General features: G+C 41.1%; 14 protein-coding genes across 14 annotated transcripts; 4 read left to right on the top strand and 10 right to left on the bottom strand. All coding sequences in view use genetic code 12, as the record gives it.

Moving 5' to 3' along the window:
* Window positions 1-2: 2 nt before the first annotated feature.
* PEX6 (AAA family ATPase peroxin 6) lies at window positions 3-3,497 on the bottom strand (the record flags this gene model as incomplete). The annotated part of the gene is made up of 1 exon (XM_002618944.2): window positions 3-3,497. The coding sequence occupies one exon, from the start codon at window positions 3,495-3,497 to the stop codon at window positions 3-5; it is 3,495 nt and encodes a 1,164-aa protein (XP_002618990.2).
* Window positions 3,498-4,864: 1,367 nt separating this feature from the next.
* Window positions 4,865-5,455, bottom strand: RPL31A (60S ribosomal protein eL31; the record flags this gene model as incomplete). Its single annotated transcript, XM_002618943.2, has 2 exons — window positions 4,865-5,152; window positions 5,402-5,455. 2 exons carry the CDS (start codon window positions 5,453-5,455, stop codon window positions 4,865-4,867), a joined length of 342 nt encoding a protein of 113 aa, XP_002618989.2.
* Window positions 5,456-5,701: 246 nt separating this feature from the next.
* FOB63_000153 (uncharacterized protein) lies at window positions 5,702-6,862 on the bottom strand (the record flags this gene model as incomplete). Its single annotated transcript, XM_002618942.1, has 1 exon — window positions 5,702-6,862. The coding sequence occupies one exon, from the start codon at window positions 6,860-6,862 to the stop codon at window positions 5,702-5,704; it is 1,161 nt and encodes a 386-aa protein (XP_002618988.1).
* Window positions 6,863-6,969: 107 nt separating this feature from the next.
* On the top strand, window positions 6,970-7,407 carry FOB63_000152 (uncharacterized protein; the record flags this gene model as incomplete). The annotated part of the gene is made up of 1 exon (XM_002618941.1): window positions 6,970-7,407. The coding sequence occupies one exon, from the start codon at window positions 6,970-6,972 to the stop codon at window positions 7,405-7,407; it is 438 nt and encodes a 145-aa protein (XP_002618987.1).
* Window positions 7,408-7,565: 158 nt separating this feature from the next.
* FOB63_000151 (uncharacterized protein) lies at window positions 7,566-8,348 on the bottom strand (the record flags this gene model as incomplete). The annotated part of the gene is made up of 1 exon (XM_002618940.2): window positions 7,566-8,348. One exon carries the CDS (start codon window positions 8,346-8,348, stop codon window positions 7,566-7,568), a length of 783 nt encoding a protein of 260 aa, XP_002618986.2.
* A 329-nt stretch (window positions 8,349-8,677) lies between these two features.
* On the bottom strand, window positions 8,678-10,141 carry RXT3 (Rxt3p; the record flags this gene model as incomplete). The annotated part of the gene is made up of 1 exon (XM_002618939.2): window positions 8,678-10,141. The coding sequence occupies one exon, from the start codon at window positions 10,139-10,141 to the stop codon at window positions 8,678-8,680; it is 1,464 nt and encodes a 487-aa protein (XP_002618985.2).
* A 120-nt stretch (window positions 10,142-10,261) lies between these two features.
* UTP21 (rRNA-processing protein) lies at window positions 10,262-16,401 on the bottom strand (the record flags this gene model as incomplete). The annotated part of the gene is made up of 2 exons (XM_002618938.2): window positions 10,262-13,504; window positions 13,579-16,401. 2 exons carry the CDS (start codon window positions 16,399-16,401, stop codon window positions 10,262-10,264), a joined length of 6,066 nt encoding a protein of 2,021 aa, XP_002618984.2.
* A 289-nt stretch (window positions 16,402-16,690) lies between these two features.
* On the top strand, window positions 16,691-18,526 carry FOB63_000148 (tRNA dihydrouridine synthase; the record flags this gene model as incomplete). Its single annotated transcript, XM_002618936.2, has 1 exon — window positions 16,691-18,526. The coding sequence occupies one exon, from the start codon at window positions 16,691-16,693 to the stop codon at window positions 18,524-18,526; it is 1,836 nt and encodes a 611-aa protein (XP_002618982.2).
* A 26-nt stretch (window positions 18,527-18,552) lies between these two features.
* Window positions 18,553-19,140, bottom strand: FOB63_000147 (uncharacterized protein; the record flags this gene model as incomplete). The annotated part of the gene is made up of 1 exon (XM_002618935.2): window positions 18,553-19,140. One exon carries the CDS (start codon window positions 19,138-19,140, stop codon window positions 18,553-18,555), a length of 588 nt encoding a protein of 195 aa, XP_002618981.1.
* Window positions 19,141-19,339: 199 nt separating this feature from the next.
* On the bottom strand, window positions 19,340-21,022 carry ECM3 (putative ATPase; the record flags this gene model as incomplete). The annotated part of the gene is made up of 1 exon (XM_002618934.2): window positions 19,340-21,022. The coding sequence occupies one exon, from the start codon at window positions 21,020-21,022 to the stop codon at window positions 19,340-19,342; it is 1,683 nt and encodes a 560-aa protein (XP_002618980.2).
* Window positions 21,023-21,697: 675 nt separating this feature from the next.
* FOB63_000145 (uncharacterized protein) lies at window positions 21,698-22,093 on the bottom strand (the record flags this gene model as incomplete). Its single annotated transcript, XM_066102165.1, has 1 exon — window positions 21,698-22,093. One exon carries the CDS (start codon window positions 22,091-22,093, stop codon window positions 21,698-21,700), a length of 396 nt encoding a protein of 131 aa, XP_065958518.1.
* A 1,031-nt stretch (window positions 22,094-23,124) lies between these two features.
* POB3 (FACT complex subunit) lies at window positions 23,125-24,741 on the bottom strand (the record flags this gene model as incomplete). Its single annotated transcript, XM_002618933.2, has 1 exon — window positions 23,125-24,741. The coding sequence occupies one exon, from the start codon at window positions 24,739-24,741 to the stop codon at window positions 23,125-23,127; it is 1,617 nt and encodes a 538-aa protein (XP_002618979.2).
* An 870-nt stretch (window positions 24,742-25,611) lies between these two features.
* On the top strand, window positions 25,612-26,709 carry HOM2 (aspartate-semialdehyde dehydrogenase; the record flags this gene model as incomplete). Its single annotated transcript, XM_002618932.1, has 1 exon — window positions 25,612-26,709. The coding sequence occupies one exon, from the start codon at window positions 25,612-25,614 to the stop codon at window positions 26,707-26,709; it is 1,098 nt and encodes a 365-aa protein (XP_002618978.1).
* Window positions 26,710-26,832: 123 nt separating this feature from the next.
* Window positions 26,833-27,717, top strand: FOB63_000142 (S-adenosylmethionine-dependent methyltransferase; the record flags this gene model as incomplete). The annotated part of the gene is made up of 1 exon (XM_002618931.2): window positions 26,833-27,717. One exon carries the CDS (start codon window positions 26,833-26,835, stop codon window positions 27,715-27,717), a length of 885 nt encoding a protein of 294 aa, XP_002618977.2.
* Window positions 27,718-27,776: the final 59 nt, after the last annotated feature.

Raw genomic sequence — 27,776 nt, 5'->3', positions numbered from 1 at the left:
TGCTATGTTGTGTGGCCATTGGAGAATCCTGCTTCCAAATTCTGGCCGTGGCCATTGGAGAGACTTGCCTCAAAGCTTTGACTCAGAGACTCTAATCTTTCAAATTCTGCATTGTTTCCATTCTGCTGTGGATTGCTCTTGCCTCCTTCAAAGTTCTCCTTCACTCTCAAATAATGAGCTAGCTCTTCTGCACTCACAGAGGGAACAATTTCACTCTGTGATTTGCTAAAATCTTGCATTGTCACCAACACTTTTATATCATCGGCCCTAGCAACGTTGTCAAACCACCATCTGCTTGAGACGGGCTCCTTTTCTTCGGACAACCGTGCTTCGTTGAATAATCGAATCTTGTTATCAACTTCGTTTGCAGTTCTCGTCATGGCATTCAACATCGCGTCGCTGCACAACGCATAGAAATCAGCGCCTGTGTATGTAAAAGAGCATCTTTGGGATATTTCAGCCAAGTCAACATCATCACTAAGCTGAAACTTTCTGCTAAGGGCCTCTAAGATCTTCGTTTGTTTCTCATTTGTATCAGAGATACCCAAGTACAACATTTTATCAAATCTGCCCGGTCTTAACAATGCCTCATCCAATAAGTCTGGCCTGTTGGTTGCCCCAACAACAAAAACTCCTTCCCCACTATCGCCGCCGCTCATTCCATCCAACTCGGCCAATAATTGCGATACAATTCTATCCATCACTCCTCCAGAATCTCCTTGATTACCTCTTTTAGGAGCAACGGAATCCAATTCATCAAAGAAAATCACGCAAGGTTTCGCATCTCGTGCTCTTTGGAATACTCTGCGAACATTTGCTTCTGACTCACCAATGTACATATTTAACAATTCGGGTCCTTTGACACTGAAAAAGTTCAACGAAAAGTTAGTAGCAATAGCTTTAGCAAGCAAAGTTTTACCTGTACCTGGAGGGCCGTAGAATAAAATACCACTTCTTTTTTTCAAACCACTGCTGAACAATTCAGGATGTTTCAAAGGTAAATCTATGGTATCCAAAATCTCATCTTTGACTAAATCTAAACCTCCAATATCTTCCCACTTAACATTTGGAATTCTTGGGGCACCTATGGAATCACTGAATTGGTTCCTTGCTTCATTAATTGCCTGTTCAAAGTCTTCTGGAATCAACACAACATGTCCGCCATTGCCAACTTTGATGATTTTCTTCAACTCAATATGACTATTCTTCGCCAATTTGAATAACCTTTTGAATGCGAACTGTTTCGCCTTCCTAATGATAGAAGATAAATCTCTTGGTGTCAACCCCGCAGATTGTAAGGCAAGGGACTGGTAACTGACATCGCCCCTCATGTCGATTTGCACCTTATTGATGTCTAGTTTATCTTCAAACTCCACTCTGTCTTCATATGCATCTGGAATCATTTCATTGTTCAACACTCTTGTTTCAATGTCTAGCAAATATTTGAATATCTCCAAACGTTCCTTCTCACTAGGTACCGAAACATCAATCTGAAACTTGACTATTTGTCGCAAGTTAGCGCTTAACTTGTCAATATTATTGCAACTGACTACAAGAACCATATTTCTGTACCTTGCCAAACAATCTTGAAGTGTTTGGACAACCTTCAATGATAGAGAAGTGGACACATTGGCTCCTTGCTCATTTTCATCCGATTGCACGCAGAGGTTCTCGATATGCTTGATGTAAAGTATGTGATAAATCGACAGATCGTCTGGCTGACCCATGAGTTGTTTTTCGATTTTCCCTGTTAAGAGGCCTATACTTTTTAATTCGGCGCCTGGCTTTATGAAATCAAAGGCGTCGAGCTCAATTAAATTCAAGCCCAAATCAATAGCCAAACTGCGCACTAATGTTGTTTTTCCTAATCCTCTTGACATGGAATTGAGCAAAATTGTCGTCTTCAAATCAACTTTTCTGCATGTGCTCATATCTGTGGTGATGATACGATAAAACTCCTGAGCGTAGCTGAACATCGAACCATCTTCAAAAGAAGTTCTATAGTTGAATACTGGTGGTAAGTTCAAGTAGTCGACCCAATTACTATATTTGTTTGCGGGTGACGCGATGAATTCGACACCAGAAGAAGTAAGAGCGGTTTGCAATGGATCAATTAAGAATTGTTGGGACGAATTTGAACTTCCATCACCACTCAATTCAATGATTTTGAACCATGCAACGGAGTCTGGATTCCCTTTTGGAATGATATTTGCATCACTATCGATTTCTTCATTTGAATTCAGTTGCTGAGAAAGGGATACGTCAAACAAGGCTTTGGCAAGTACGGAATCGATGCATATGGGCAAAAAGTCTCCAGGTCTGACGACTTTCAAATACGAATGAAAAGACTCTTTCAATTCAGAAAGGAAGCTTTGTTGATAAGACCTGTCCATTGTAATTGGAGAAGCAACCCTTGATATAGTTGCTGTCTTAGCGATTGGGAAGATATCCGAAAAGTTCTGACTGCTCGAGTGGCAAGGTTTAAGTGTGACCTCGCACCTATCATTTAAATTTAAATTGATGATAAGCATAGGCGATAAGTATAAATTGCCACACGAAAAAGACTTATTAGGTTCAACGAGTGTAAATAACTTAACAACAATAGATGCATCTCCAGAGGAAATCTTAACCAAATCACCATTGAAAACAGGGAATCCAAGGCTTGGAATGTCTCTGTTGTTTATGAAAATATAGAGTTCGTGATCTTCGTGACGCGAATTTCTAGAAGATACGGACATGTCATGTGGTAGTGGTCGTACTTCGAACTTGGGATATTCGGGCTCATGTTTGTCTTGATCGAGCTCCAAAGTGCTAGATAAGTATTGTGACAAATCAATATTCTCGTCTGCTACCTCTTGGTTGTCATCAATAAATGATGCTTCCTCGACCTCATTCTTCTTCACAAATACAATGTCCGTTGAGCCTTTTACTAATCCTTGCAGAACAGGTTCACATAGGGCTGCAACTCCATTAATACTTCTAATGATGTCATTTTCAGAAACTACCCCTCCATTCTCGGAAAGTAGTTTGGAAACAAACTGAGACCTAACAGAATCGGATGGAGAAGTATGTAAAATATTGTACACTGTCGGAGGGACTTCCACAAAAACCTTCTCGAGTATGGGGATTGAATCAATGGAGATGCTTTGGACAACACATTTGTCAACAGTGAATTGATGGCCAAACTTGATCAAGTTCGAGTGATTGGTGATGGTAACACAAGATGTATTATTACTGGAATTGTCAATCCCAGAAACTTTGAATATCTTGAAAGAGTTGAAATAATCAGGAACTCCAACGAACTTCAAAAGAACAAATCTCAAACTATCAGGCTGTGAAGTCCTGTCAGCTTTTGAGGTGGGGAAGAGTCTAACGAAGAGCTCAAAAGATAACAATACTTCATCAACCAGTAATGAAGTAGGATCATTCACAATGTGCAATGCTGCACTAGTAGAGATACTTTTCTCCCCTTCAATTTTATTCGTGGCAATAGGCATTCTCCTAGAAAAAGCCAATCTTGAGGTGGAAAAAAGCGCTAAACTTTAGTATCAACCTCGGCTCTCAATTTATCTGGGGAAAGTGCTGTATACAGTTCTGTTAGATAAGTTACGTCCAAGTAGGAATCAGTCACGTAAACGTAATTCCACGTAAACGAGCATTTGGATATATCGTGAGGCTTCTAGTTACTAGTTGTGGTGTTTAGTTGCAGTTATGGAGCAAAATAAGAGAAGTAAGGATTCTTCTGACACTTGTGGCTAATGTTGATCAAGCTACGGACTTACAAGCTTGTCAGCCATCATTATTTTGTAGCGATCTCAACATCAAGAAACCAAGAAAAGTAATGTTTCTGAAGGAGATATTGTATGCTTGCAAAGAAAGTAGTCTAATTGTGAGCAACATACTGGTTCATTTCCTTATTAGTTGAAAATATTCTCCACAACTGATTTGAGCCACGCATCATAGATTCATCCGTATGAGTACTATTACTGTTCCAATATTTTGGATGTCCACATTACATATGATTTGGGTTTGTGATTGAATGATTTTGTGTTCCATACATAATTGATTTCTTTTCGTCATTTTCTGCAAATATATGACAGGACTGAAAATTATTGAAAATGAGGTGAACGTCAAAATCAAAGAGGGTAAAAAAAAATAACACTCACAGGAAAAGTCGTAATTTAATGAAGCGAAAATCTATCATTACCATTTCCATGCCATATCAGCCAACAATATTTTGTTCTCCTGGCCTAGAGATAGTTAATCCCCTTGTAAAGTCCTTAGGAATATAGACCTCTCAATACTAAACACATAAGGGTTACCCGCACATGTTGCTTAGATACATCCTACAAAATTTTGACAATTGCGAGCATCTCAGACGTTCAATACTTACAAACGGTATGTTCTACGAACACGAAACAACCTTTTATATGATGAAAACTTTTTTTTTCTTTACCAATTTTGAGCATTCTTCGGGGAGCCGCCGTTTTGGTAGCACATTCCTCACTTGCAATGACCTGGTATTTTGTCATAGTTACACTGATCCATTTAAGGTTGTTATTTTCGTATGTCTTGAACTTATACTAACAGACTTCAGGCATTTTCTAGTATTAATAACTTGTAAAGACAACCTGTAATTACGTCTGGATACATTAAAGTAATAGCTAGCAGACCAGGTGGGTCAAGGACTAATCGCTTTGACCAGTAATTGCAAGGGCTTGATCAACCTTGTGAGGAGCTGTACCTGTGGCTTTCTACTTCGGTTCACAGGAGCGCCTTCAATTCGTTATTATACACCATAAACACCAGAAACTCAGACAAAGTTTTATGTATTATGAGAAGTTAAAGATGATAATTACAGAATTTAAGCTTCATCTTCGTCAACAACAACGGTTTGCAAACCCTTGTTGGATGGGACAGTGATTGGCTCAACGTAAGCGAACATAGCTTCCTTAGCATCCTCCTCATCGTTTCTCTTTCTAGAGATTCTCAATCTCATCTTGTGTTGGACACCTTGGATACCTCTCTTCCACAATTGGGTGTTCAACTTTGGGTCCAATCTAACGTCGGTGGTACCCATGTGAACAGCAGCGAACTTTCTGATCTCCTTGACAGCTCTTGGAGCTCTCTTCTTGAAGTTAACACCGTGCAACTATATTGTTAGTATATATGTTCATAGTTGGATTTATTCAGCAATGAGCCCTATTGTATGGTGATCTTGTTTGGAGAATAATAGTCTCTTCGCTGATGGAACGCAAACGAAAAGTATAAGGAGAAGGGTTTGCTGTGAGCAAACGCCGTTGGATGTTCATATGTGGACTCTTGGAATATGCTCAACAATGACGACAATCACGGGACTTGAATTCGTAGGGCATCAGGACCAATGACTTGATATACATACTCTCTTGTGCAAGTTAATGGTGTATTCACGGGTAACAACGTCTTGGGCAGCCATTTTATCGATGAAGTCTAGGTGAAGGGAAAATTTTAAGAATCTGCGATTTAGTTTTTCACCAAAATTTTCCGCAGACACATCGTGCCGAGCCCAATTATGGGTGCGAGCCTCCTAGTAAGAAAATTGCCTTGAGTGTGCAGGATTCGCGGGTTGAATCTGTAATAAGACACCTGTATGGTAGCTCTGGTTTGGTTGTTCACGTGCGACAGTAGCATCTTAGGGTTACAGCCCTGGTTTATCGTCCTCTCATTCCATGCCGTATACATTGTGGACGTGATCAGACCATTTGGATAAGATATAGGCATAAATCTTGCTCAAAGACTGGCTCGATGTTCCAGAGTCAAAGTAACCTTCGCCTGCATCAAAATTACTATCAAGCTTATTTTCCAAATCCCAGGTTCCTAGTGTGCAACAGATAATGCGCGGGGAAACTTTGTCAGTTGCAATCATGTTCGCAAATGTCCTAATGTGGAAATCTTGTTCCCGTAAAGAAGGTGATGTAGGTTTAGGTCCTCCTATCAAAGGAGCATATGTACCCATGACATGAAGTAAACTTTTCTTTGTACCATCTTCAATAGAAGACCACTCATTTTCAAACTGATCAGCATAGGTGGAAAGCTCTGGTTCAGACACTTTAGTCGAATAAACAACCAAATTGGCATAGATCCAAAGAAATGAGATGTTTGATGCAAATGTTTGATACTGTGGTTCGGGAACGTTCAGTTTGTGTACTCTGAGGGTTGTATCTCGCCGTAATGATCGCAAAAGTGATAAGAGGGTATAATAGTTTCTAGTGGTGATGAGAACAGACACAATTTCATAACTGAGATTGAACAATTTCAACTGAACGCTCATCGCCTTCGAACTAGACCCTTTGAGTCTCACCTGATAGCATAATTTGTATAGTTCATTCACTAATGCAAGGTTGCGCATAGACTTCAACCTCAACACAAGCATCAACAACAGATAATTTATAAGACCAGCATTGTTTTTTGGCAACGGATAAATCACATTGGGAGCAGGTGACAAGCGTGGAGTATTCCCTCTAGATCCATTGTTGTCAATTAGCAACGGCAGCGGGTTGGCGTTCGTGGATATAGGAGGAATGGGTGAGTTTGGATTCTCATGCTGAAAGAGGGCGTTGTTGAGATTGATCGCCTCTCTTTTAGCCACAGGCAACTCGCCATTGAAGAGTAATAAAGTCAATCTGATCTCCCATAACACAAGTAATTCTTTCTCCAGCTTATTCGCTCCTCTAGTAATTAAATGATATGTCAAATCAATGAGATCAGTATATGATGAATTCCGGACATAATCCTCATCATAAAAAGATTCCACCGGAGTGTCAGACTCCTGCGGCTGTGATACAAACAACAGACTAGAAATTAGGTAGGAGTATCCTGACATTATGCCTATCGGGGACTGTTGTCAATATGTAGTTACGGTTTGTGATAAAACCAGTACACCAGATACTATCAAACTTCACTACTGGTTGTTATCTTATCTCCTAGAATATGGAAACTAACAAACCGAATGCCGAACCGACTCATAAAGAGCTTCTACTAAAGGCCAAACAAAGGCAGCGCGAGGACTTAAGCAATTCTGACTTATTATCGGAACAACTAGCGAATTCTTTGAAGGCCATCATCAAGGACAATTCCGCTCCCTCTAATCAAAATTGTCTGCCACTAGTTGACAAAATCATAACAATCCACGAGTTGAGCGATGAGATAGACAGACAGCTAAATAAGGATATCGCCTCAAATTTTGAAGACTTTTTACATGCAAAAGATAAACTCGCCCTTCGATTAGCTAAGTGCAAAAAGAAACTAGGAATGGATAATAAAGAAGAATCATACATTGATTTGTTACAGCGCCGCTTAGAACTCATAGATCAAGACATTAGAGTGCTAGAGTATACAAGTAAGCTACTTGAAGAACACAAAAAATAGTTTGGTCATTAATTCATCAATTCCATATTTCATCAGTGAATGTATACAGACGGCAGTCGAATTACTACTGATCTCAAATGAAATCGTAGAAAAGATTTAAGAGCAAAAGGAAGGAAAAAAAAAGTTTCATCTCGTTAACAATTACATACCTGAAAGATTTATGCTAGTCCCTTTGCTGCACGTTCCCATCGCTGGTCATGAACCCACCCCGCATTAATGATGTCAATAAGATCTTTCAATTTGAATCGTTTCCCGTCTTTCAAGGGTTTGGACTTCTCAATAAAGTTCATGTATATTTTCGAATAGGAGCTTGGCGGGATATTTTCCATTGCAACATGCGTGTCACTATTTTGAAGCTTCTCTTCCACACTATCTTTATCATGTTCGAGCCATAAAGTGCGACGGTAATCCCATAGGAATTCACCCACATTCTGGTTTTTGAGGTCATCCGGCTCCTGTGAGCTTTCAGTAGAAAGATCAGAGGCAAGTTGAGCCACATTGTCCTTTGTTTCCATTTTTTGCCGAAGCCTGGTGACATCCAAATCTTTATATGTCATCTTGCCCAGATCCTCAACGCTGGAGTTTGTTTCTGCGGACTCGATCTTCTGGTAATGCATAACAATAGCGTCTAGAGACTTGTGGTTTTTGTAATCAGAAAGAAACTGTCGTTCTGCCTTAGTCAAACCTCCACTGCCCTGCTTGTGGAGAAAAAATTCTGCGTCTGTAACTTGAAATAAGTCTGCAACGTCTTCGTCTTCAGTTAACACGGTATCTGACAAGGACTTGAGTTTCGTTAGAATGGAGTTACACTCAGTGACAAATCTTTTTACTAGAAGCGATATACGCTTTGGTCTTTTCCTCAATGTCGAAGTAGAGCGTGCTTTTCGTAGGCCAGGTTGTGTGCTTGTAGGTGTGGTTTCGTTAAAAGAAGAAGGCTCCATTATCAAAATGGACCACGGATATTTCTGGCCACAGAAAACTCGGGCCTTGGAATGTTCCTATGTGATGAAGGTTATGCGCAGAAGACAAAAGTTTCCTTATATTTTCTTGCACCTTGTCGGATGTCGCACAAACTTGGGTGTCACATCAGTTCACTTATAGATAGCCTAACCTATCAGAGAAAGTTCAAAAAATTTTCAACAGATATTGAATATAAAGCAAAGCAAAGCAAAACCAAATATGCACTTTTGCTACTACGATAGTTCAATTACTTTGTAATTAGATAGTTTACTAATTTATATGCGCTATGCTATTACTTTTACGCTCCCTTTTATGTCTTTCCTTTCTGTTCGAGATTTGCAAATTTTGCTTTGAGCTGTTTATAGTAACCCACATCAAATTTCCATCCGCTACCTGCCTTAAGTAACCCCTGCTCAAACTCCTTATCCAAGATATCTTCCTTCTGGGCCCACTTATAGAGACTTCTTTCGTCCGCAGATGTCTGATACGTTTCCCATTTCACACTGAACACGCCGTACGAGAGTCCATCGTGTGGTGAGTCTCCATCCCATGAGCGTGAATTGATCCCGTTTCTATAGAATCCATGGTAGCGCTTAAGTGGAGGTAACAAAAGCAAAGTGACAGACAAATCTAGTAGCTCTACTCCATCTTCATCATAGTGAACTAGGAGAGGACGGACAACATCTTTAGGTGTCCACAGAGGATTTATGTTAGTTAGATCCATTTTATTCTCAAATAGTCCTAGGTGGGTCAAAACGCTAAGAAGCTCAGAGTCATCCGTATAGATATCGGCTGCTCCACCCCAGAGTTCTCGCCTGCGTTGAACTTTGCCGGCGGCAAGCGCGTTGATATGCAATTTGATGAATTTGTATGGAATTTTCACGTCAATGAAACTGTTAACGTAGGCCTCTGACAAAGGTGGGATCATAGGGATATAGATCTCTTCTTCCACTGTATCATCACGGGATGCACGTGCATTATACTGTTTCTGACATTTAAGGAGCCAGTCCTTATCTTCCGGCTTTAAACCATGTAACTGTTCAATCTGTAGCGTGGTCCAGGTTGTAGTAGGGTTGTACATTATTGTACCCAAGTGACGTCTACGGGGATAAAGCTCCTCGATAGTTCGTTTGAGGGTTACAATCCCCAGACTAGGCGACTTCTGTGAAGACGTTAACGCGACTGTTCCGTCATTTTGTTTGTTACTGCTCGACAACAGTCTTTTAGGGTCTTCATGGGATGGATGATGGTGGTGATGGTGATGGTGATGATGGTGATGATTATGGCGATTCTGAGCATTCTTATGGTGATGGTGATGATGATGGCGGTGATGGTGATGGCGGTGCTGTTGAGTGGCATCGTTTGCCGCCTCTTCCTCTTCTCGTTTACTATTGGCTTGACTTTCAGCAGGAGACTCCGAGTTCAGTTTAGGAGCAGTCTGGTCTGTAGTCAGAACTATTGCTTGCGAGTTGGATACTCGCGTAGCATCTAAGTTTCTAGCATCCTGTTGTGTGGAGTACATATTCAAAGCGTGTGGACTGGGCAACTTCCGCTCTCTATCAGTAATTAGGCCATCATTACCCTGCGAAGAACCAGTCGTGTGAGGAATTGACATTCTTTCCAACATTCTCTGCCCACTTGACAGTATCGATGCCAAAGATGGCTGGTTTTGGTTGTCATGAGACAAAAATGAAAAGGGTGGGAGACGGATGCCTGAGGACCCGTTTGTGGTGCTCTGTGTATCAGAAATTGGCTCTGGGTCAGGAAGAGGCATAGGGGATGATTGGAATTCCAGGTTAATAGTTGTACGACAATCCTTGGCCAAAGTTGACGTCGAATTCCAGTGCGACCCAAACTCTGGACTATATACACACCCCGGTCTTGATCTTCATGATCACTTGTCTGTTTTTCTCTTGTTCAAACACCCATAATGAACGACTTGGCCATTTGTATCAATGCAGAGAACGCTATAGCCTAAATTAGTATGGCATATGTTGCATAATTGCTTCCCCGAATTGATGGTTACTGAAGCAGATTGCGTTTCTAACCACTTGTTTCGCACCTTGATTGAACCGACCTTATACAATTGGCTAGTTATCCGGGATGCATTCAACAGCTCGTCCTGTTTGCGGAGTGTTTCATGAAAGAACAATCGAACTTTATGTAGTGGGAAACTGTTTGGTAATGCTGTGAGAATTCGCAAAATATCCATTTTATCTCCTTGCAACTCAAGCAACTTGACGACTCTGCTTTGATTCTCGCCATAGTGCATGAGTAAATCCTCTAAGAGCTTGTGCAAAAGGTTCTGACCAACCTCTTTGTTATGGGGTTGACCGTATACATCCGCACAATATTTCATGGCCCCATCCAAATCGGATAGTTGATTAAAAAGCACATCGACTGATTTCTGGTGCTCTCCCAATCTCTTATAGATAAAAATCGTGAAACCGAGGAATCTGTCTTCACTTGTGGGTATATTTTTAAGAACTGTCCAAGGCTCGTAATTGTTAGTAGTGCTGAGGATGCGATGCAAACTCAAGAAGCATTCATTCTTGGAAAATTCTTCATCAGAAACTTTTAATGACTTCAAACTTTTCAAATAAAGGAGACAGAGTTTAGTTGATAGCTTCACCACTAACGATTTTTTGGTTATTGAGTCCAAAATATCGCTTTCATTGAGAAGCCATTCAAGGTATAATATAGTAAGATCGTCTCTCTTCATTGTATTCTTGAGGAAATCGTAAACTTTGAAGTTATCATAGCTTTCGCATTCGTAAGAGTCATTCATAAAGATGGCTCGGGCATTCTGTGCCAGGTCTCCTTTATTTTCAGATAATATCCAGAATGCATTCTTCAACACGAGATCTAAATGCTCATTACCAAGGCGTTGCATGTACGCTATTGTCATATCTGGACCCTTTAGAAACTCGTCAAAAGAGTCACCATTATGTTCACTGCTTTCATGAGCGAGTTTTTTCATCATGTTCAAAGCATCTCCGTGAAGACCACGACCAAAGTAGAAGTCAAGCAACTCTTTCATGAAATTTTGCAGCTCAGATGTATGTGCATGTAAAGATTTCAAGAGACATTCATTAACAGTTTCAGCATCACATTTGTTGTTCGGTAAGCGTAGCAAAGGCCCTAGAAGCATTGGCTTAGTGTAATAGTAGCACAAGAATAGAGATGTGTCTATCACGGATGCCATGTGTAATAGGCGAGCTTCAACATTATCTGGCGAAATATCTGGATAGATGTCAAAAACGCTTAGACTAACACTTTTCCAGTTAATGAAAGGAACTTTTTGTGAACTGGCCATGAAATTCGAATGTATTCGGCGCTGGTCGGTTAAGTAAACAATCAAATAGTTGACGGCTTTACGGAAATACAGTATCTTTTGCTGTTTTCGGTCTTCCTTTGATCTGGGATCAATCAATGCAACATTGGGACGCTCAAACGAACCCACGGCTTCAGATTCCGTGAGAGAATCTGAGACACCAAGATAATTGAATTTCGTATTGTCTGCTTCATTTATGCTAACCTTCCTGACGATACTCTTGGAGTGTCTTGACTTCGTCACCTCTTTAGCTATTCGATATTCTCCATTTAAAAAGTCGGGGAATAAAGAAAGGATATCTCTGCATGACAATACCCATTCAGATGCAATATCAACCAAGGCCTCGTGATACAATGAGTATTCTTCGAAATAGATGAACGCCTTTTCTTTATACAAGTCACGCAAGAACAATTGCTTCATCTTCTTATTGAGAATGTGAGTATCACTCTGGTCCTTGAAGAAATCGTCCTTTTCGTTGACATTGCTTATTAAAGATAATGCCTCTTCCAAACCTTGAAGCTTAAGGTCCTTACTCATATCTTTGTTAAGTTTAGATTTGCTGTTCGTTCCCTTTATGGATAAGAATTGATCCAACTGTTTTTGGTAGGGAAGAATATTGAATTGAAAGATGTTTGAGCCGGAACCAATGAACACACTATCACCTTCTGAATCTAGACAGATTTGAGCCGAGCTCAACTGGTGATAGAAATCTTGAATTTTGGTTCCATCTTTGATGTTTACTATCTCAAATCTCTTATTATAAATGAGTAGGGCATAACACGGATGCAAGTATGCAAAGTCGATAAGGCCAGTAGAAAGTTTCACATTCGTGTCGCAAACCAGGCCAGTTCCATTTTTGTGTTCAATAGATCCGAATTGGGAGCCGCGAACAACAATCGAGTTATCTTCGTCAACCGGAACAATCTTTATATATGGAGTCGTATTGTTAAGACCAAAGTAATTGAATGACGAGCCTTGTGAGAAGTTAAAGATGTTAGAGTCAGCTGTAGATATTTCCTCTATGGTATTCCCATTAACGTCCATAAATAGTAAAAGGTTTGTCAGGGCACAAAGAACTTTTTCTTGGTGAGGATAACATGCGAGGGTTTTTAAACGTTCTTTAAGGAGTATTTCACGAGAATTAACATAGTCAACAACATTCCGTGACTTTTGGAAAATGGTGAAAACTATAAGTTTTTTCTTAACTCCAACAAATAATAGTTTCTGGTCCTTGACTTCCATAAACCCAAAAGTTGTGTAGTACTTTGATTCTTCGAATTTAATTAACAAGTTCAAATGAGACCCAACCCATTCGTACACTTGGAGCATTTCTGAGCTTCCAACCAAGATCACTTTCCTGTTATCCTTGAAAAGAGGGAGGGATTTGAGGGCAACGATTGGTGTTTGATTCGCAGTGACATTTTTGAAAGTCTTCTCTATCCGAAACAACCGACTTTGTTCATTATCATTGAACAACTTTTTGATATCACTGAATGACCTGAAGCTCTTGACTGATCTAGGTGAGTTCTTGGTTATTTCCGGCTCCGCGTTCGTTTTCATAATGGTAAGATCACCATTTGAAAGACCAAGGAAAAGCGTACCATCGTCAATAAGAAGTGATGTAATCTTGGACGAGCCTGGAAGATGGATCCTATTGAAAGGCTCTATTATATCAACATTCATGAACTTTATTACTAAGTGAGGTGCGAAGGACTTGTATTGTTCTGGACAGAAAGAGTAGCCTAGTTGATAATGTTGCGAAATATGTAGGATGTACAAAACGTCACGTTTCCTGTCATATTCCTTGTTTTACTGAGATAAGTGATGAAGGGCATATTATGCATATTACAAAACGGCAATGTTTATCAATGCTATACTAAAGAGACAAAGTTTACCACGCTGGAGCAGAATTTCACCAATTCGTCCAACTTCTCTCCTTGGTGCGCATTTACTGAGCTCCATTCTTCTAATGCTTTGACTAATTCTTTCTCTTCTGGGTGAGCGTAAATCACATCTCCATGATGCTTCAAGAACAAACCAAAAATCGCTTGGAAAATATCGTAGTTGGCGTTCGTTTGTAAGCCCTGCGTAAGTGCTTTGACAAAGCTAGACATTTCTCCCAATGGAGGGAACGAGTTTAGCGACCTGAGTTCGAGATCAATGGTAGCGGGTGACGCATTCAGCAAATATTTCAAGAATGCAGAGTAGTCTTCCTCCTCATTACCTTCACGAAGCAAACGAGTGAATTCGGATTCGAAATTATGATGGTCTCCGTTTTTCAATTTAAGGAGCCTGGAGTTTTCATCATCATGACCATTATTGGATGATGAAGAGTTCGAAAGACCATTCTCAGCAACGATGGCACGGTCTCCCACGGCCTCTCCAGAGAGCGACAAAAAGAAAGGTGCCTGTTCAGGTTTCTTGGGTGCTTCCTTCGGCTTGTTCCTCTGTTTGATGATATCAAGATGCAAAATCGTCTGGTACTTCGTGCGAGGACCAACAGACAAAGTTGTTAACTCTTTGTTGATTTGGTCCACTGATTGATAAACTTGGTTGACATCAAAGTCTTCCTCGTTGTTCGAATCGAGAGCACCCTCGATCATAGTAGCTCCTCCATCTCCAGAAACATTAGGCAAAAGAACAGTCGGGAACTCACTTTCCTCCACATGTCTGGTCGATACTGGGTGAAATTGTGCTCTGTTTGTCCACAAAAAGATGCCGTTTCCAGATACATGAGTAGTAGCAACAAAGTCGCCTATAGGTGAGAATTTGACACTTGTGGCCACGCTTGGAAGACGAACACCGTCAATACATCCTCCAGTCGGCAAATCCCAAATACGCATAGTTCCATCGAGTCCGACACTGATTATCCAGCGGCCGTCTGGAGAGAAGTCCATGCCTGTTACTCTGTTGCTGTGTCCATATAAGATTCTAACGATTTTTTGTGTGACGACATCGATAACCACGATCGACAAGTCATCTAAGGCACAACCAATCAAATCAGAACCCTTATGGTAAACCATAGATGTGATTGGAGCATCGAGTTGTAATTTTCCCAAGTACTTCAGGTCAGAAAAGTTGTAGAATCCAACAATACCATCAAGACCACAGCTGACCATCTTTCTGTTCATGCCGTCGATAGCTAATCCGGTAACGGCCTTCTTCTTGTGCAACATGTACTTTCTTCTCAACAATCCGGATTGCAAGTTGTACACACCAATTCCACCTTCGGAAGAACCAACCAAACCGAAGTTACCACAGTGAGAAACACAGACGGATTTGGCAAATCCACCATCAACAGTTGCAAGCTCGAACCGTCCGAGTCGCTTAAATTTGGTGTTCCATGTTCTCGCAAAAGTTTCGTTCTGGTGCGTAGTAAGCATATTTTCCCACTCTCCTTCGCGTGCAACCGACATGGATAAAGATGTAATCTCAGGGAAACGTTCACGCATCAGCTTGACAAGACCGGCTTTTCTCTTAGCCGAGCCCGTATTAGGTGGATTCTGAGATACCTCTTGCGCCTGTGCGTCCTTTCTAAGAGAGAAGCACCACAAACTCTGGTCCTTCGAGGCCGAATAAATGAAATGAGACTTTTCCTCGTTAGGGAACATAATGGCGATCGGAGGAGCTGAGTGGCCACCACGAGAACGCAAATGACGGGGAATAGTGATAACAGCTGTGTTTGTGGTTGACAATGGAGGATCAAAAACCAATTCCTTCAAAATGTTATCTCCACCGTTTGTCACCACAATTGGTTGACCGTTGAGGAACTTCACGTTGGCTACTCCACCATGACTCTCTGCATGACAGTTTTTGCTTATATGGACTCTTGACTTTCTCTCCAAGTCATAGAAGTAAAGATCGCCTGTGCTCAATCCAGCGACCAAATGATGAGAACCGTCTGTTCTAAAAGAAAGCGATGCCACTTTGGCGCCAACATCGCTTGGAGAGGCAATGATTCTCTCACCCAAAATTATGCCCTTTTTCAAATGGAAAAGGAATACACCACCTGCAGTAGTTCCAACAGCCACGATGTCTAACGCTGGTGCATGCTCAATGCACGACAAGTGCTCTTTGAAAGTAGACTCTGGACTTTTGTACACGGTTTTAGCCGTACGGATATTGATGATATGGATACCCTGTGTAGTAGCCACAGCGATTTTGTTGAGGTAAGTAGGTGGGTGTATCATGCCTACAATTTCGCCATCAAACTCTTGATTGATGCTTCTGATGGTGGTGTAGTGTTCTGTGGGGAGCTTCGAGCCGACAGGTTTTTTGAAAATGTTCAAATCGCCATCTGTTGAAGCTACAGCCATATACTCACCGAAAACTAGAATATGCTTGACTGTGGCTGTCTTGGAAATTTCAATCTCAACCTCTGCTTCAAGACGACCTCTTTTGTAGATTCCAACTTTGTTGCCATAGCCTGCAAAAACATAATGGAAATGTGCGGCCAAGCATGTAATTTTGGACGAGGTCTGGTTCTGTGATACAAACAACAAATGCAAGTTGGCGGCATCGTAAATCTGAAAGGATCTGCCCACGGAAGTGACAATATAGAACGTGGTACCCAAAGTTCCGATGGCGAATGGGACTTCGTTCGAGACATTTCCCAATGCACGGAATGGGCTTAGGACCTTAGATCCTCTTTTACCATTAAGAGTCTCTGTCTTTCTTCGTTTGTCAATAGCCTCCACCATATTTTAACAAAGAGTTTTGGTGATGGAAAAAAATCGATGAGGTGTGCGTACAAAAATTAACTGCGAGAGATGAGACTACGATGGAAGCTGCAACTCCATACCAGATGATGATTAATCCAAACTACCGTAGAACTCATCTGGCGAAGTAGGAAAAGTTGTTATTGATTCCAGAAGGAATCTTAACTTTCAAGTCTTTTGGTTGGTAATTGGTTCACGTACATATAGTCTCATGTGAGAGGGAGAAAAAATGAGCATCACTCAGCGATAGTGTCTACTTTTCAGCTTTCAAATGTCCGTTTCAGAAAAGAGAGACCATGACGCCGTTAATGGTGAAAATGCCAAAAGAATTCATTTAGACGATCGCCAGAAGGGATTTGCTCCTATTAAAGCAGAATACATCATTGAGAATACAAAGGCTGAAGAGAACTATGATGACGAGGCAGCAGAAGGTGGAGACAGAGAAAACGATGACAGATCAAAGAGGAGTAAAAAAGGAAGAGGTCAAAACAAGAAAAGAGACTTGAAGCAGCAAAAAGAAGAAATCAGATTGTGCTCGAGTTTGCTTGATCCTAATGACTCTAGAGAATGTCCTGTTGGTGCAGACAAATGCAAAAATACTCACGACATTGAATACTATCTCTCCACCAAGCCTGCCGATATTGAGGGAAAGTGTCCTGTTTTCGAAGCTATCGGATACTGTCCTGCGGGTTTGAAGTGTAGATGGTTGAGTAGCCATTACAATAAGGAAACTAAAACGCTTTTGAAAGACTTGGCTAAAATAGAGGAGGCGAAGCTTACCAACTATGAGATAAACAAAATCGAGCCTGAGCATAGAATTCAATTGCAAAAAAATAAGTATGAGTTCAAACAAGCTACTCCTTACATCAAGTACTTGGATTCCTTAGTCCAAAACGATGCCAATATCGCAAAGAGGCAAGAAGACATTAAGAACAACATTTCTACGTATGTTGAACCTCCTTTCGCTCCTGCTGAAAAGAAGAAGATCAATTTGAACAGAGCAAAAATTGTCTCGCCATTGACTACTGTGGGAAACTTGCCCTATCGTCGTCTTATGAAAACTTTGGGTGCTGACGTCACCTATAGTGAAATGGCTCTTGCGCTTCCGTTGCTCCAAGGAACAAAACCTGAATGGGCCTTACCAAAGGCCCATGCTTCTGAATACCCTGGATTTGGTATTCAGCTTGCCACAAACCACCATCAGCAGGCTAGTAAAGCTGCTGAAGCCATCTCAAGAGAAGCGCCAAATGTTTCTGAGTTAAACCTTAACTGTGGCTGTCCAATCGACTTACTCTATCGTCAAGGCCAAGGTTCTGCGCTTTTAGATCAACCATCTAAAATGGTCCGTATTTTGAATGGCATGAATGCTTGTTCTGGTGACATACCTGTGACACTCAAGATTAGAACTGGAACCAAAGATAACAAGAACACTGCAATTCCTCTCATCAACAGAATGTTGGCTGATACACATGTTGCCGCTATTACCTTACACGGCCGCTCCAGGCAGCAAAGATACACGAGAGAAGCTGATTGGAACTACATTGCCGAAGTTGGAAAGACCGTGCAAGAGTGGAATCACAAAAAAGAAGAAGACAAGGATTCATCTGAAACAAACCCTACGTGGTTTATTGGTAATGGTGACTGTTTCACCTATGAACAATGGCACAATGCCGTTAATACTGAAGGAATTGACTCTGTGATGGTTGCAAGAGGTGCTTTGATCAAGCCTTGGATATTCGAAGAAGTTGATGCAGAGCAATATTTGGATAAGAGTGCTACAGAAAGACTTGAGTATTTGCGTACTTTTGCAAACTTCGCTGTTGAGCACTGGGGCTCTGATGAGTACGGTATCGAAGTGGCAAGAAGATACATGTGTGAGTTTATCAGTTTCACCCACAGATATATCCCAGTCGGTATACTTGAGCGACTTCCACCCAAGTTGAACGAAAGACCTCCAAAGTGGAAGGGAAGAAATGAATTGGAGACATTGTTGGGATCTACAGACTACAAGGACTGGATTAAAATTACAGAGATGTTCCTCGGTAAAGCTTCCGCAAACTTTCTGTTCATTCCAAAACATAAAAGTAACTCGTTCGCGAAGAACTAAACTCGTTACGTACTGCAAATTTCCATTCATGTTCTCTTAGTAGCAGTTGTAGATGCTGCATCGTAGTCTTTCGATAAGTTAGTCGCCTGTTCTTTCAACAATTCTAATTGCTTATCTTTCAATGCTACTTCTTGCTTCAACTTTGCAACCTCAACGGAGTCGGTTGTAGATTCACCGGATAATTCGGAGTTCTTCTTGTAGTCATCCAACTTATCCTTTGTGTCAACCAACTCAGTCACCAAAGAATAAGTTCTTGTCAAAATAAGAGTCAAAAACAATGTGAAACCGCAGAGATACATGTTTCTTTGCGCGTAAAACCTTCTAGACTGAATTTCTGACCTGTCATTTACAACTGCTCCTACAGCATTTTGAGGAGCAGAAGCGTGCAATTCAGCAGAGACAGAGTATACTCTGTTCACTGAATCAATGAACAAGACAAGGACAAAGCCAAATATACATCTGATTGCTATTTGGACTTGTTCGGAGCGGAATGGAGCAGAAGCTGTGAGCAAAACCTTTCTTCTAATATTTCTGGGGAAAGGCAACGACAAGACGCCAAAGAAGGTCATCTCGATCACGAGTAACCCAAAAACCAAATTGTAATATAACGCCATGCTCAATTGAGAAAATGTTAAAGTCAAGAGTTGACGTGGATGATAAATGAATTATGTCTTGCGAGTCACTAAAGCAATCATAGCCCCAGGGTTGCATACAGGTCTGGTGAACATTCCCTTGCTGTGCGGAATTCTTGAAGCGACACGCAGTAGAAAAAAGAAAAATATGCGTATTGATACTGGCTATGTATACTTTTCACTATAAACCCAAAGAAACTTTTAGAGAGAAAGTAACCAAAAATGGCAAGGTTATGAATAAAATGGAGTACTGAGCAATTAAACAAAGGGCCAAGCAGTCCATTTGCAAATGATCCTCAGCCTGTGGATCGGTGTAAAATGCAGTAAAATAAACCAATGCAGTTGCATTGGGAAGCCCAAACTCCAACACACTCACAAACCGCAATACCTTGTCATTCAGGAACCATCCTCCGTTATTAATACCGGTTGTTAAGCCAACGCCAAAAATGGGCATGATAATCAATCTTGCTGCGGTAATTGCCACGACAGTCTTCCAGAAACCTGGGATAATGGCATTAACTTTCAAACGTGCGATAGTTGCACCCAAAAGTAACAATCCTAATGGGACTGAAGCTGCACCAACATAACTAGTTAAATCCATGATAAAGGAAAGCGGAGGATTCAAATCAGGTGCATGAGGCATGTAGAAGCTGGTCTTGACGAATAACGCCTTTAATGGTGGAGACATCGCAATGATGATGGAAATAATTAAAGATAAAGAGTTTGGAGCTCTAAAATTTATGAGCATTGATATTGTCCCCCTTTTGAATTTTTCCCAGAATGTGACAGGCTTCTCAGTATCATCCTTTTTTACCTCTTCAACTCCCAAATCACTGGTTAGTGATACAACTCTCTTGACTTCGTCACTTTTAAGTCGATCAAACTCGGAGTATTCGTTGATAACATCTTGCATATCTTGCGATTTCATCTTCCGGAGGTCAATACTTCGTGACGTGATTGGATTCAAGGAATAATAGTTTGTATTAACTGAGCCCGTGGTCCCCCTTCTTTGAAGTTGTTGTTCGCCTTCAGATGTCAGAGTGATAGACCGCGAAATGGCAGAAGAGCTCAAGCTGGACACATCATCTTCTATAGGTGCAGACTGTACCCGAGTAGGGTACACACTGTTATCTTCTAAAGAGCCATTTTCCTCAATACGTTTGTCGCTTTCAGACGACTCAGATGTAGTGTGGGATGCTGGTCTGGAATTCCCTTCGTATCTTGGGGACGTGCTATTGGTCGCTGACTTTTCATCGCTCGTGACATCATCACCACTATCTTTAGTAGTCGCGTCTTTTTTCGAGGATGAATGAACCTGAGACTCTGCATCTTCGTGGTTTTCAAGCTGATCTCGAAAGTCGTATTTCACCAACTTATACAAACCCAAACTGAATTGATAGAACACTTGAGACGCCAAGAAGATACAGACATAGGCGACACCTTTGGCTCCTTCAGCCAGGGTGAAAATACTACCGGAGTTCGACATTGTTTGTAAGTAGGCAATAGGAAGATCTGAAATATTGGGGAAAAGACCCACAGAAATGAGACCCCCAAACCACGCTTTGGGAGATTTGCAAGTGTAGTATATCAATAGGGCTAGTCCTGAGCCGACAAGATATAGAAGTGTTCCCAAGAAAAAGATAACGCCAATGTTTTTGATGTCTGAACTCTCGATATTAGTTACGATATTGTCAAAGATCAAACATGGCATAATAGCTGTCACGATGGCATCTGATATATCTCTGCATGTGGAGACAGTAAGGATGTTTTTTCGGGCAAGGAAAAATCCAATCCCAATGATGAAGTAGATTTTGAAGATGGGCTTGACTGCCGAGTAGATAACCTGTCCCAACGGAACAGCCATACTTGCAGGAATTAAAATATAGTTGACGAGTAGAGAAAGGACAGCGCAATTATCGAGACTTCAATCAACTTTCACTTATATAATCTTAAGTCCTGCGAGGAGAAGCATACCCAAGTCGAGTGATACATCACTCCATAATATGCACGCACGTTCTTTTCTTTTTAGAATCCAAGGGGAAAGTTCGCTGACAATAGTAAGAGATGACACTTAAATGCGGCAAAGATAACGTATAGGTTCTTCCGCCTTCCTAATGTTAGTCCCAATTTAACTTCTTTGCTTTGGATATTTTAAACTTCATTTTGCATTTTTTGGCTTGATATGACATCCCTGTACAGAAATTCAGAACAAAATTTCACCCCACATGTAGGACACCCAACATGCATATTGACACATTCTATAAAATAGCTGTGTAAATTTTGGAGACTATAATACTGCACTACAAGAACAAGAAGAAACACAAGCAGGTTTATAAATTACAAAACGAAAACAATATACGGGAATAATGATCAACATAATCTGTCGATTCAATAGAACGGAAGAAATTAAAATGTGTGCGTTGCAAAATAATTAATGAAAGTGAGCTTGCGAACGGACAAGGCGGAACCGTTTTTTCACCTCGTATAAGATTGTGAATCCGCCTTCAGACAACCTATGTCAAGATTTTGTAAACTCCGGCTATAGAGTGACGTAGAACGGCTTTGCATCATTTTGAAGATGTACTTTAGAAATCACAATAATGTCAGTAATCGTGCAAATTTGAACACCTTCAAAGTCCTCTAAATCTGCATCATTCACTGATCTCTTAGAGTGGTGTCCATAATGTGAAGAATGATCTTCTTGTGATTGCTGGGATGAGCCACAGGCAGAAGAAGAAATAGAAAAAATGGAATCTCTTGGTGAGCTGCTAGCGAGGTAGTTGTTATAATTAAAGGAGCAGTCATCTTCCGTTTCTTCATGTATGACTGGAGTGGACTCTTCGTTATGCAAAAATTGCGTTTTTGTTGCGTTAGTTCGAGCCTCGGAGCGAAGAGGAACTTCAAAACTCTTCAGGTTGTTTCCAGTGGTCGACATTAATATGGATACAATTTTTTTTTCTTTAGGCAGACGAATATGTGGAATGGAGTTATCCTCTGATCTTCTTATAATATTATATCCAATAGCAGCTGTATCGAATGCTTTCGAAACCGAAACAAAGCTAAGACGTGGTCGACTAAGATATTGGTATTGCAGGATAGTGCAAGCTAAGTCGTTAATTTAAAATATTAAGCATATTTAAAATCTAGCAGAAGTACCGTTCAATAAATACCGAGGGTGTGGTTAATATCCCATGTCGTTCCTATGTTATCAGCATTCACAAGTATTACTGTCGACATTCCCCAAACGGGAAGAGCTGCACATATTCATGCACATGACCCTCTCAGGGCCTTTAGTGTCCATAAGGGCTCATAATTATCGCACACTAGAGGTTCGAAAGAATGTTTCGACAATGGAACTTACAAAAGGAGACGAAATCCGACATTTAAACAAAGACAGAGAATTGCACCCGTGATATCTACAATCAATTATTGTAAAAAATATTAAGGGGTTGCGGTTCATTTTTTGCTTGCCGGACACAATATGATCATGTGTAATCCTTTGAACAATTCCAGTCGAAGCGAAGGCTTAGAGATAGGCTTCCAGGAATCTAGCATCTTACAAATGGTAGAGATATAGGCAATTTTTTGTTTTGAGATGATACTACAAGAATGAATCAAAAAATGATACGTAGATGAAGTTACGAGTACACTCGCAATCTCTCTCAAGCTCTTACTCTACTTTGTTATCTTTTGGCCTTGAGTGCAAAATAGGAAATATTAGATTCTTCAAAGGCAAGGCTCTCCATGCATTCTCGTTTGCATCCACCTATGTGTGTTGAAATACACAAAAAAAAAAAAGAAAATTGTTCATTGTGCATGCGTCTTCCATGGAAATGAAAACAAAGCTTTGATCACATAACGAGCATCATCGATTAGAATTACAGGATATTATAATACGGCACAGCCACAGCAATTGTGAAAGAAATATTTCTATTGTACAAAGATATCCAACCGTCAGCTTTAAACTTAGTTTTTAGCCTTTTTCTTTGGAGGCTGCTTGGCGTCTTCGCCTCCAGAAGCCATCTCCTCATCGGAGTCGGATGCAGACGCATTAGAGTCAAATTCTTCCGCAACATCAGACTCTGAGCCAGAACCAAAGTCATCATCATCGCTCTCTTCTTCTCCAGCACTTCCCATATCCACATCAGCATCATCGTCATCGTCATCGTCGCCTGTCATGGCTTTTGCCAACATTGCTTTAGCAATTTTCTCCTCATTCTTAATTCTTAATCCCTTTTCTTGACAGTATCTTTCGATAGTTTCCTGTTCTTCCTTGTCAATGTTAGCAAAAACATGAGACTGGTTACCGCCTCTCAAATTTACTTCCAAGTCAAAGGTTCGGGATGCAGAAACACCGGTAGATGTACGTGACATCGTTACAGTGCTGACTTCACTGTACGGAATGTAAACAGTTGGTTTGGTGACAAACAAAAAGCATCTATCCAAAGGATACAAATAACCCTCTGATGCCTTCAAGGAACAGGAGACACCAGCTTGTAAGAATCTGGACTGGAACGAACCAGGAACAATGAGACGGCGCTCAGTCAAACCTTTCAAACACTGAGACATCACGATGTGAGTTTGTGAATCGTATGTTTTCTTCAATCTGTCCTTGTACTTGCTATCGTATACATCGTCAGCCAAATTCAACTCTAATTCTGTTTCTTCCTCCCTGGAAAATTGCAAAACCAAGAAGGGATACCTGGTTTGACCTTGTCTCAATGGAGGATCAATCTGCAACACGATCAAGTGATGTACGTCATCCGGCTTTGGTAATGAGAAAATTCTCTCAATTTGTTTGTACTGAATCTTATAATCGTAAGTTTTACCACGCAATCTCAATGAAGTAGGATACATGTCGATATCGTAACGTCCTCTTGGCGTTAAGAACAAAACATCGCTGAAGGAAACAATAGCTTCGCCGGCAACCTGGCCAATATCAGCTTTGTCCTTGAGTTGATCGTAGAAAACAGCTGCTGCATTAACTTCCTCAGTCTCTTCCTCCACTTTCTCACTTCCATCTTCGTTCTTAACCGTTTTCTTTGTTTCATTTTCAACAGTACCTGGGATGTAAAATCTCATCTCTACTAATTCATCACCCGCTTTGTCCTCGTTGGTCAAATTCATCTCGATAGCAACTTCGTTCTTACCAGTCAAGTTCGAGTTTGCTATTTCCGAGTAAGGGATCTCAAAGTCTGGTTTGTTGTGGATCTGGAAAACCAACTCGTTTCTTGCCAAGTCTGCTTTGCCCCAATTCCATCCTCGCAACGAGTGCTCCTTGTGTTCCAAAGTTAAATGAAAGTTTCTCTGCAATTCTTGCTTCATTTTCGCAAAATCTTCGGCGTCAAAACCATCGAGCATCACAACGCCTTGGTTCTTCGTTTGAACTCTCAACTCATAGCCACGAGATCCTCTTGACCAGTGGGTGGCCAAGATTTCCTCCGACGGTAACAAAAATGGAGCATTGGAGGTTGAGTCCCCGTTGCTGCTTGCCTTCCATCCAAGTCCCGAGTCTGCAATACGCATACGCCCATTGACTCTGGACTGGTTTAAGTAGATTTTCTCAAAGTCTATGTTGACCATCGATGGTTATACTTTGGTTTGGATATGGAGATGAACAGAAGAGAAGAGTCGCGTCAGGAATTATCTGCACACCATGGTTTCACCTCTCCATGACAACCAAGTCTCATAACGGAAGGTGCCCTTTATTAAAATCATGCATGGAATAGAGACGACCACCACAAAGAGCAAGAATTAATCCCAAAGAGGCATGACCAAAGTGGAAGACAGAAGGGGCAAAACCTAATGAGGCAAATCCCATACGATCTTTAATGTCTTTTATGTGTAGAGCCATGCCATGACCGCCTTGTTCGACATTTGCCACGACATCACATACATTTTCCGAAATGATCGGGAAGTGGGTCTACGGATGTAGTTATGGACAGAACAATTACGCTGGCATCATGAAATAATGTGAGAGTGTTTGCTATAGACATTGTACCTTCAGAGGAATACAAATGTAAAGTGGTTTTCAGGTATATTCAACAATAGTCGGTGTCTCTTTCTCGGCTCAAGCGTCTTGGCGGCAATTACAACATTTATAACTTGAGTAGTACACCTTAGTGACTTTACCGCAATACTTACGTGTATTATGAGAAAAGCTTATGTCGTAGCCGATGTGAATGAACAATAACACACATGCGAAGAAAAGAAAACTCGCAACTTGCCAAATATCGAATCTAAATATGCTATCCACGTCTTATTCTCTAATTTTCTTAGATGGTGCTTTTCTTCTTATGTACCAGTCTGGTGCTGACCATATGACATCAGCAGTGTATGCATGAGAAAATGAGTCAAGGTAATTTTTCCGCCAACGAGTCCAGCATATAAGCTTGTGATTCCCAGCCCGATCTGCTTATTAACCACTTCTTTTCAATACTTCACCAAGAAAATATGGCATTAAAAAAAGCTGGTGTTTTAGGCGCAACCGGATCGGTGGGCCAAAGATTCATCCTATTATTATCGAACCATCCAGAATTTGAGATCCATGCTTTAGGAGCTTCGTCTCGTTCTGCTGGTAAGGCTTACAAAGATGCAGTGACTTGGAAGCAAACGGACTTGTTGCCTGAAAGCGCAAAGTCTATCCTAGTGGAGGAATGTAAACCAGAAGGAAATTTTGCTGAATGTGATGTGGTATTCTCTGGCTTAGATGCTGATGTGGCAGGAGACATTGAAAAGGCTTTCAAAGAGGCCGGCAAAGTTGTCATTTCCAATGCCAAAAACTACAGAAGAGAGGCCGATGTTCCATTGGTCGTTCCGATTGTCAACCCAGAGCACTTGTCTGTGGTCGAAAAGAAAGTGCAAGAGGCCAAGGCTGCTGGTAAACCTAAGCCAGGCGTCATCGTTTGCATCTCTAACTGCTCCACCGCAGGTTTAGTGGCACCCCTCAAACCTTTGGTTGACGCATATGGTCCTATTGATGCCTTGACCACAACCACTTTACAAGCTATTTCAGGAGCTGGCTTCTCCCCGGGTGTGTCTGGCATTGATGTTTTGGATAATATTGTACCCTTCATTTCGGGTGAAGAGGAGAAAATGGAATGGGAAACAAGGAAGATCTTGGGTGGCACCAATAAAGAAGGAACAGAGTTTGTTCCTTTGCCTTACGAGCAAATGAAGGTCTCTGCCCAATGCAACCGTGTTGCTGTCAGTGACGGCCACACCGAATGTATTTCTTTTAGATTTGCCAACAGACCTGCTCCATCTGTGGAACAAATAAAGCAAACTATGAGAGACTACGTTTGTGATGCTACCAAGTTGGGTTGCCCATCTGCACCAAAGCAAACAATCCATGTTTTGGAAGAGAATGACAGACCTCAGCCAAGATTGGACAGAGACAGAGATGCTGGATACGCTGTGTCTGTTGGCAGAGTCAGAGAAGATCCAGTTTTGGACTTCAAGATGGTGGTTTTGTCTCATAATACCATTATCGGTGCTGCTGGTGCCGGTATTTTGATTGCTGAAATCTTGAAAGCCAAGAATGTCATTTAGGTGTGGATAAAACGATAAAATCGATAATGTATGTAAACTGTATATTACCAAGAGTCATGGTGGTCAAACATCTACTCCACAAAATTGAATGTATGTGAGCATCGCGCAATCTTTTTAATTTCCATGAGCTTTTCTTCCTTACTTTCAGGTCTTCGTCAAATCAACGAGGAAGATCTTTACGAGTTTCTCTACGACTTGTACGTAGATCACGCACCTCCAGAAAAGCAGCATTTAGGTTATGTCGACAAGTCAAGAGACTTATTGCAAGTTACTCTTCCTAAATCCAACATCGATCTAACAATATCGCAATCGCTTTCTGGTTTATCTTCAGGAAAAGAGACATCGAGTACAGGATTCATATGCTGGCAGAGCGCCATCTATATGGCTGACTGGATATTGGCAGATTCTAAGTGCCCATTCAGTCAAGTTTTTGAACCCTCGTCGAAACTACTGGTGCTTGAACTAGGTGCTGGTGTTGGAGGTGTACTTGCATCGGTGGTGGGACCAAAAGTTGGCCACTACGTAGCGTCTGACCAAAGACATATTCTCAAACTATTGAAGGGCAATTTCGCTGAAAATGTAGTCAGCCTTCGATATACTAGTGCCACAACAGACAAGGCAGATGGTGGGCAACCGAAACGAACCGAGGATATAGAGTGGAGTAAGATTGACTTCATTGAATTTGACTGGGAGAGAAGAGACATTGGAACCGCCAACTTTGCACTGATCACAGGCAGAAACACACCAGACATTATTATTGCCACAGATACAATTTACAATGAGTACCTAATACCGCATTTTGTTGCTTCACTCAAAGCTATGATGTCAGACGATACAATTGCCATACTTGTGGTTCAATTGAGAGACGAGGACATAGTCGAACGTTTTTTGCAGGAAGTCTATGACCAAAACTTGTTTTTGCACGCAGTTCCTGACCATCTTCTAAGTAGAGAACTCCTTCAAGGATTCATGGTCATATGTATCACTAGAATATCCGTAGAACTGTGATATTGAATGTACAATTAGCTAAACCCATGTATTAATTGTTGAAGAGTGTGCATACTGGT

This window comes from Clavispora lusitaniae, assembly GCF_014636115.1.
Source record: "Clavispora lusitaniae strain FDAARGOS_655 chromosome Unknown tig00000003_pilon, whole genome shotgun sequence".
In the NCBI taxonomy this organism is placed as follows: Eukaryota; Fungi; Ascomycota; class Pichiomycetes; order Serinales; family Metschnikowiaceae; genus Clavispora; species Clavispora lusitaniae.
This window is presented reverse-complemented; position numbering and strand designations above follow the sequence as displayed.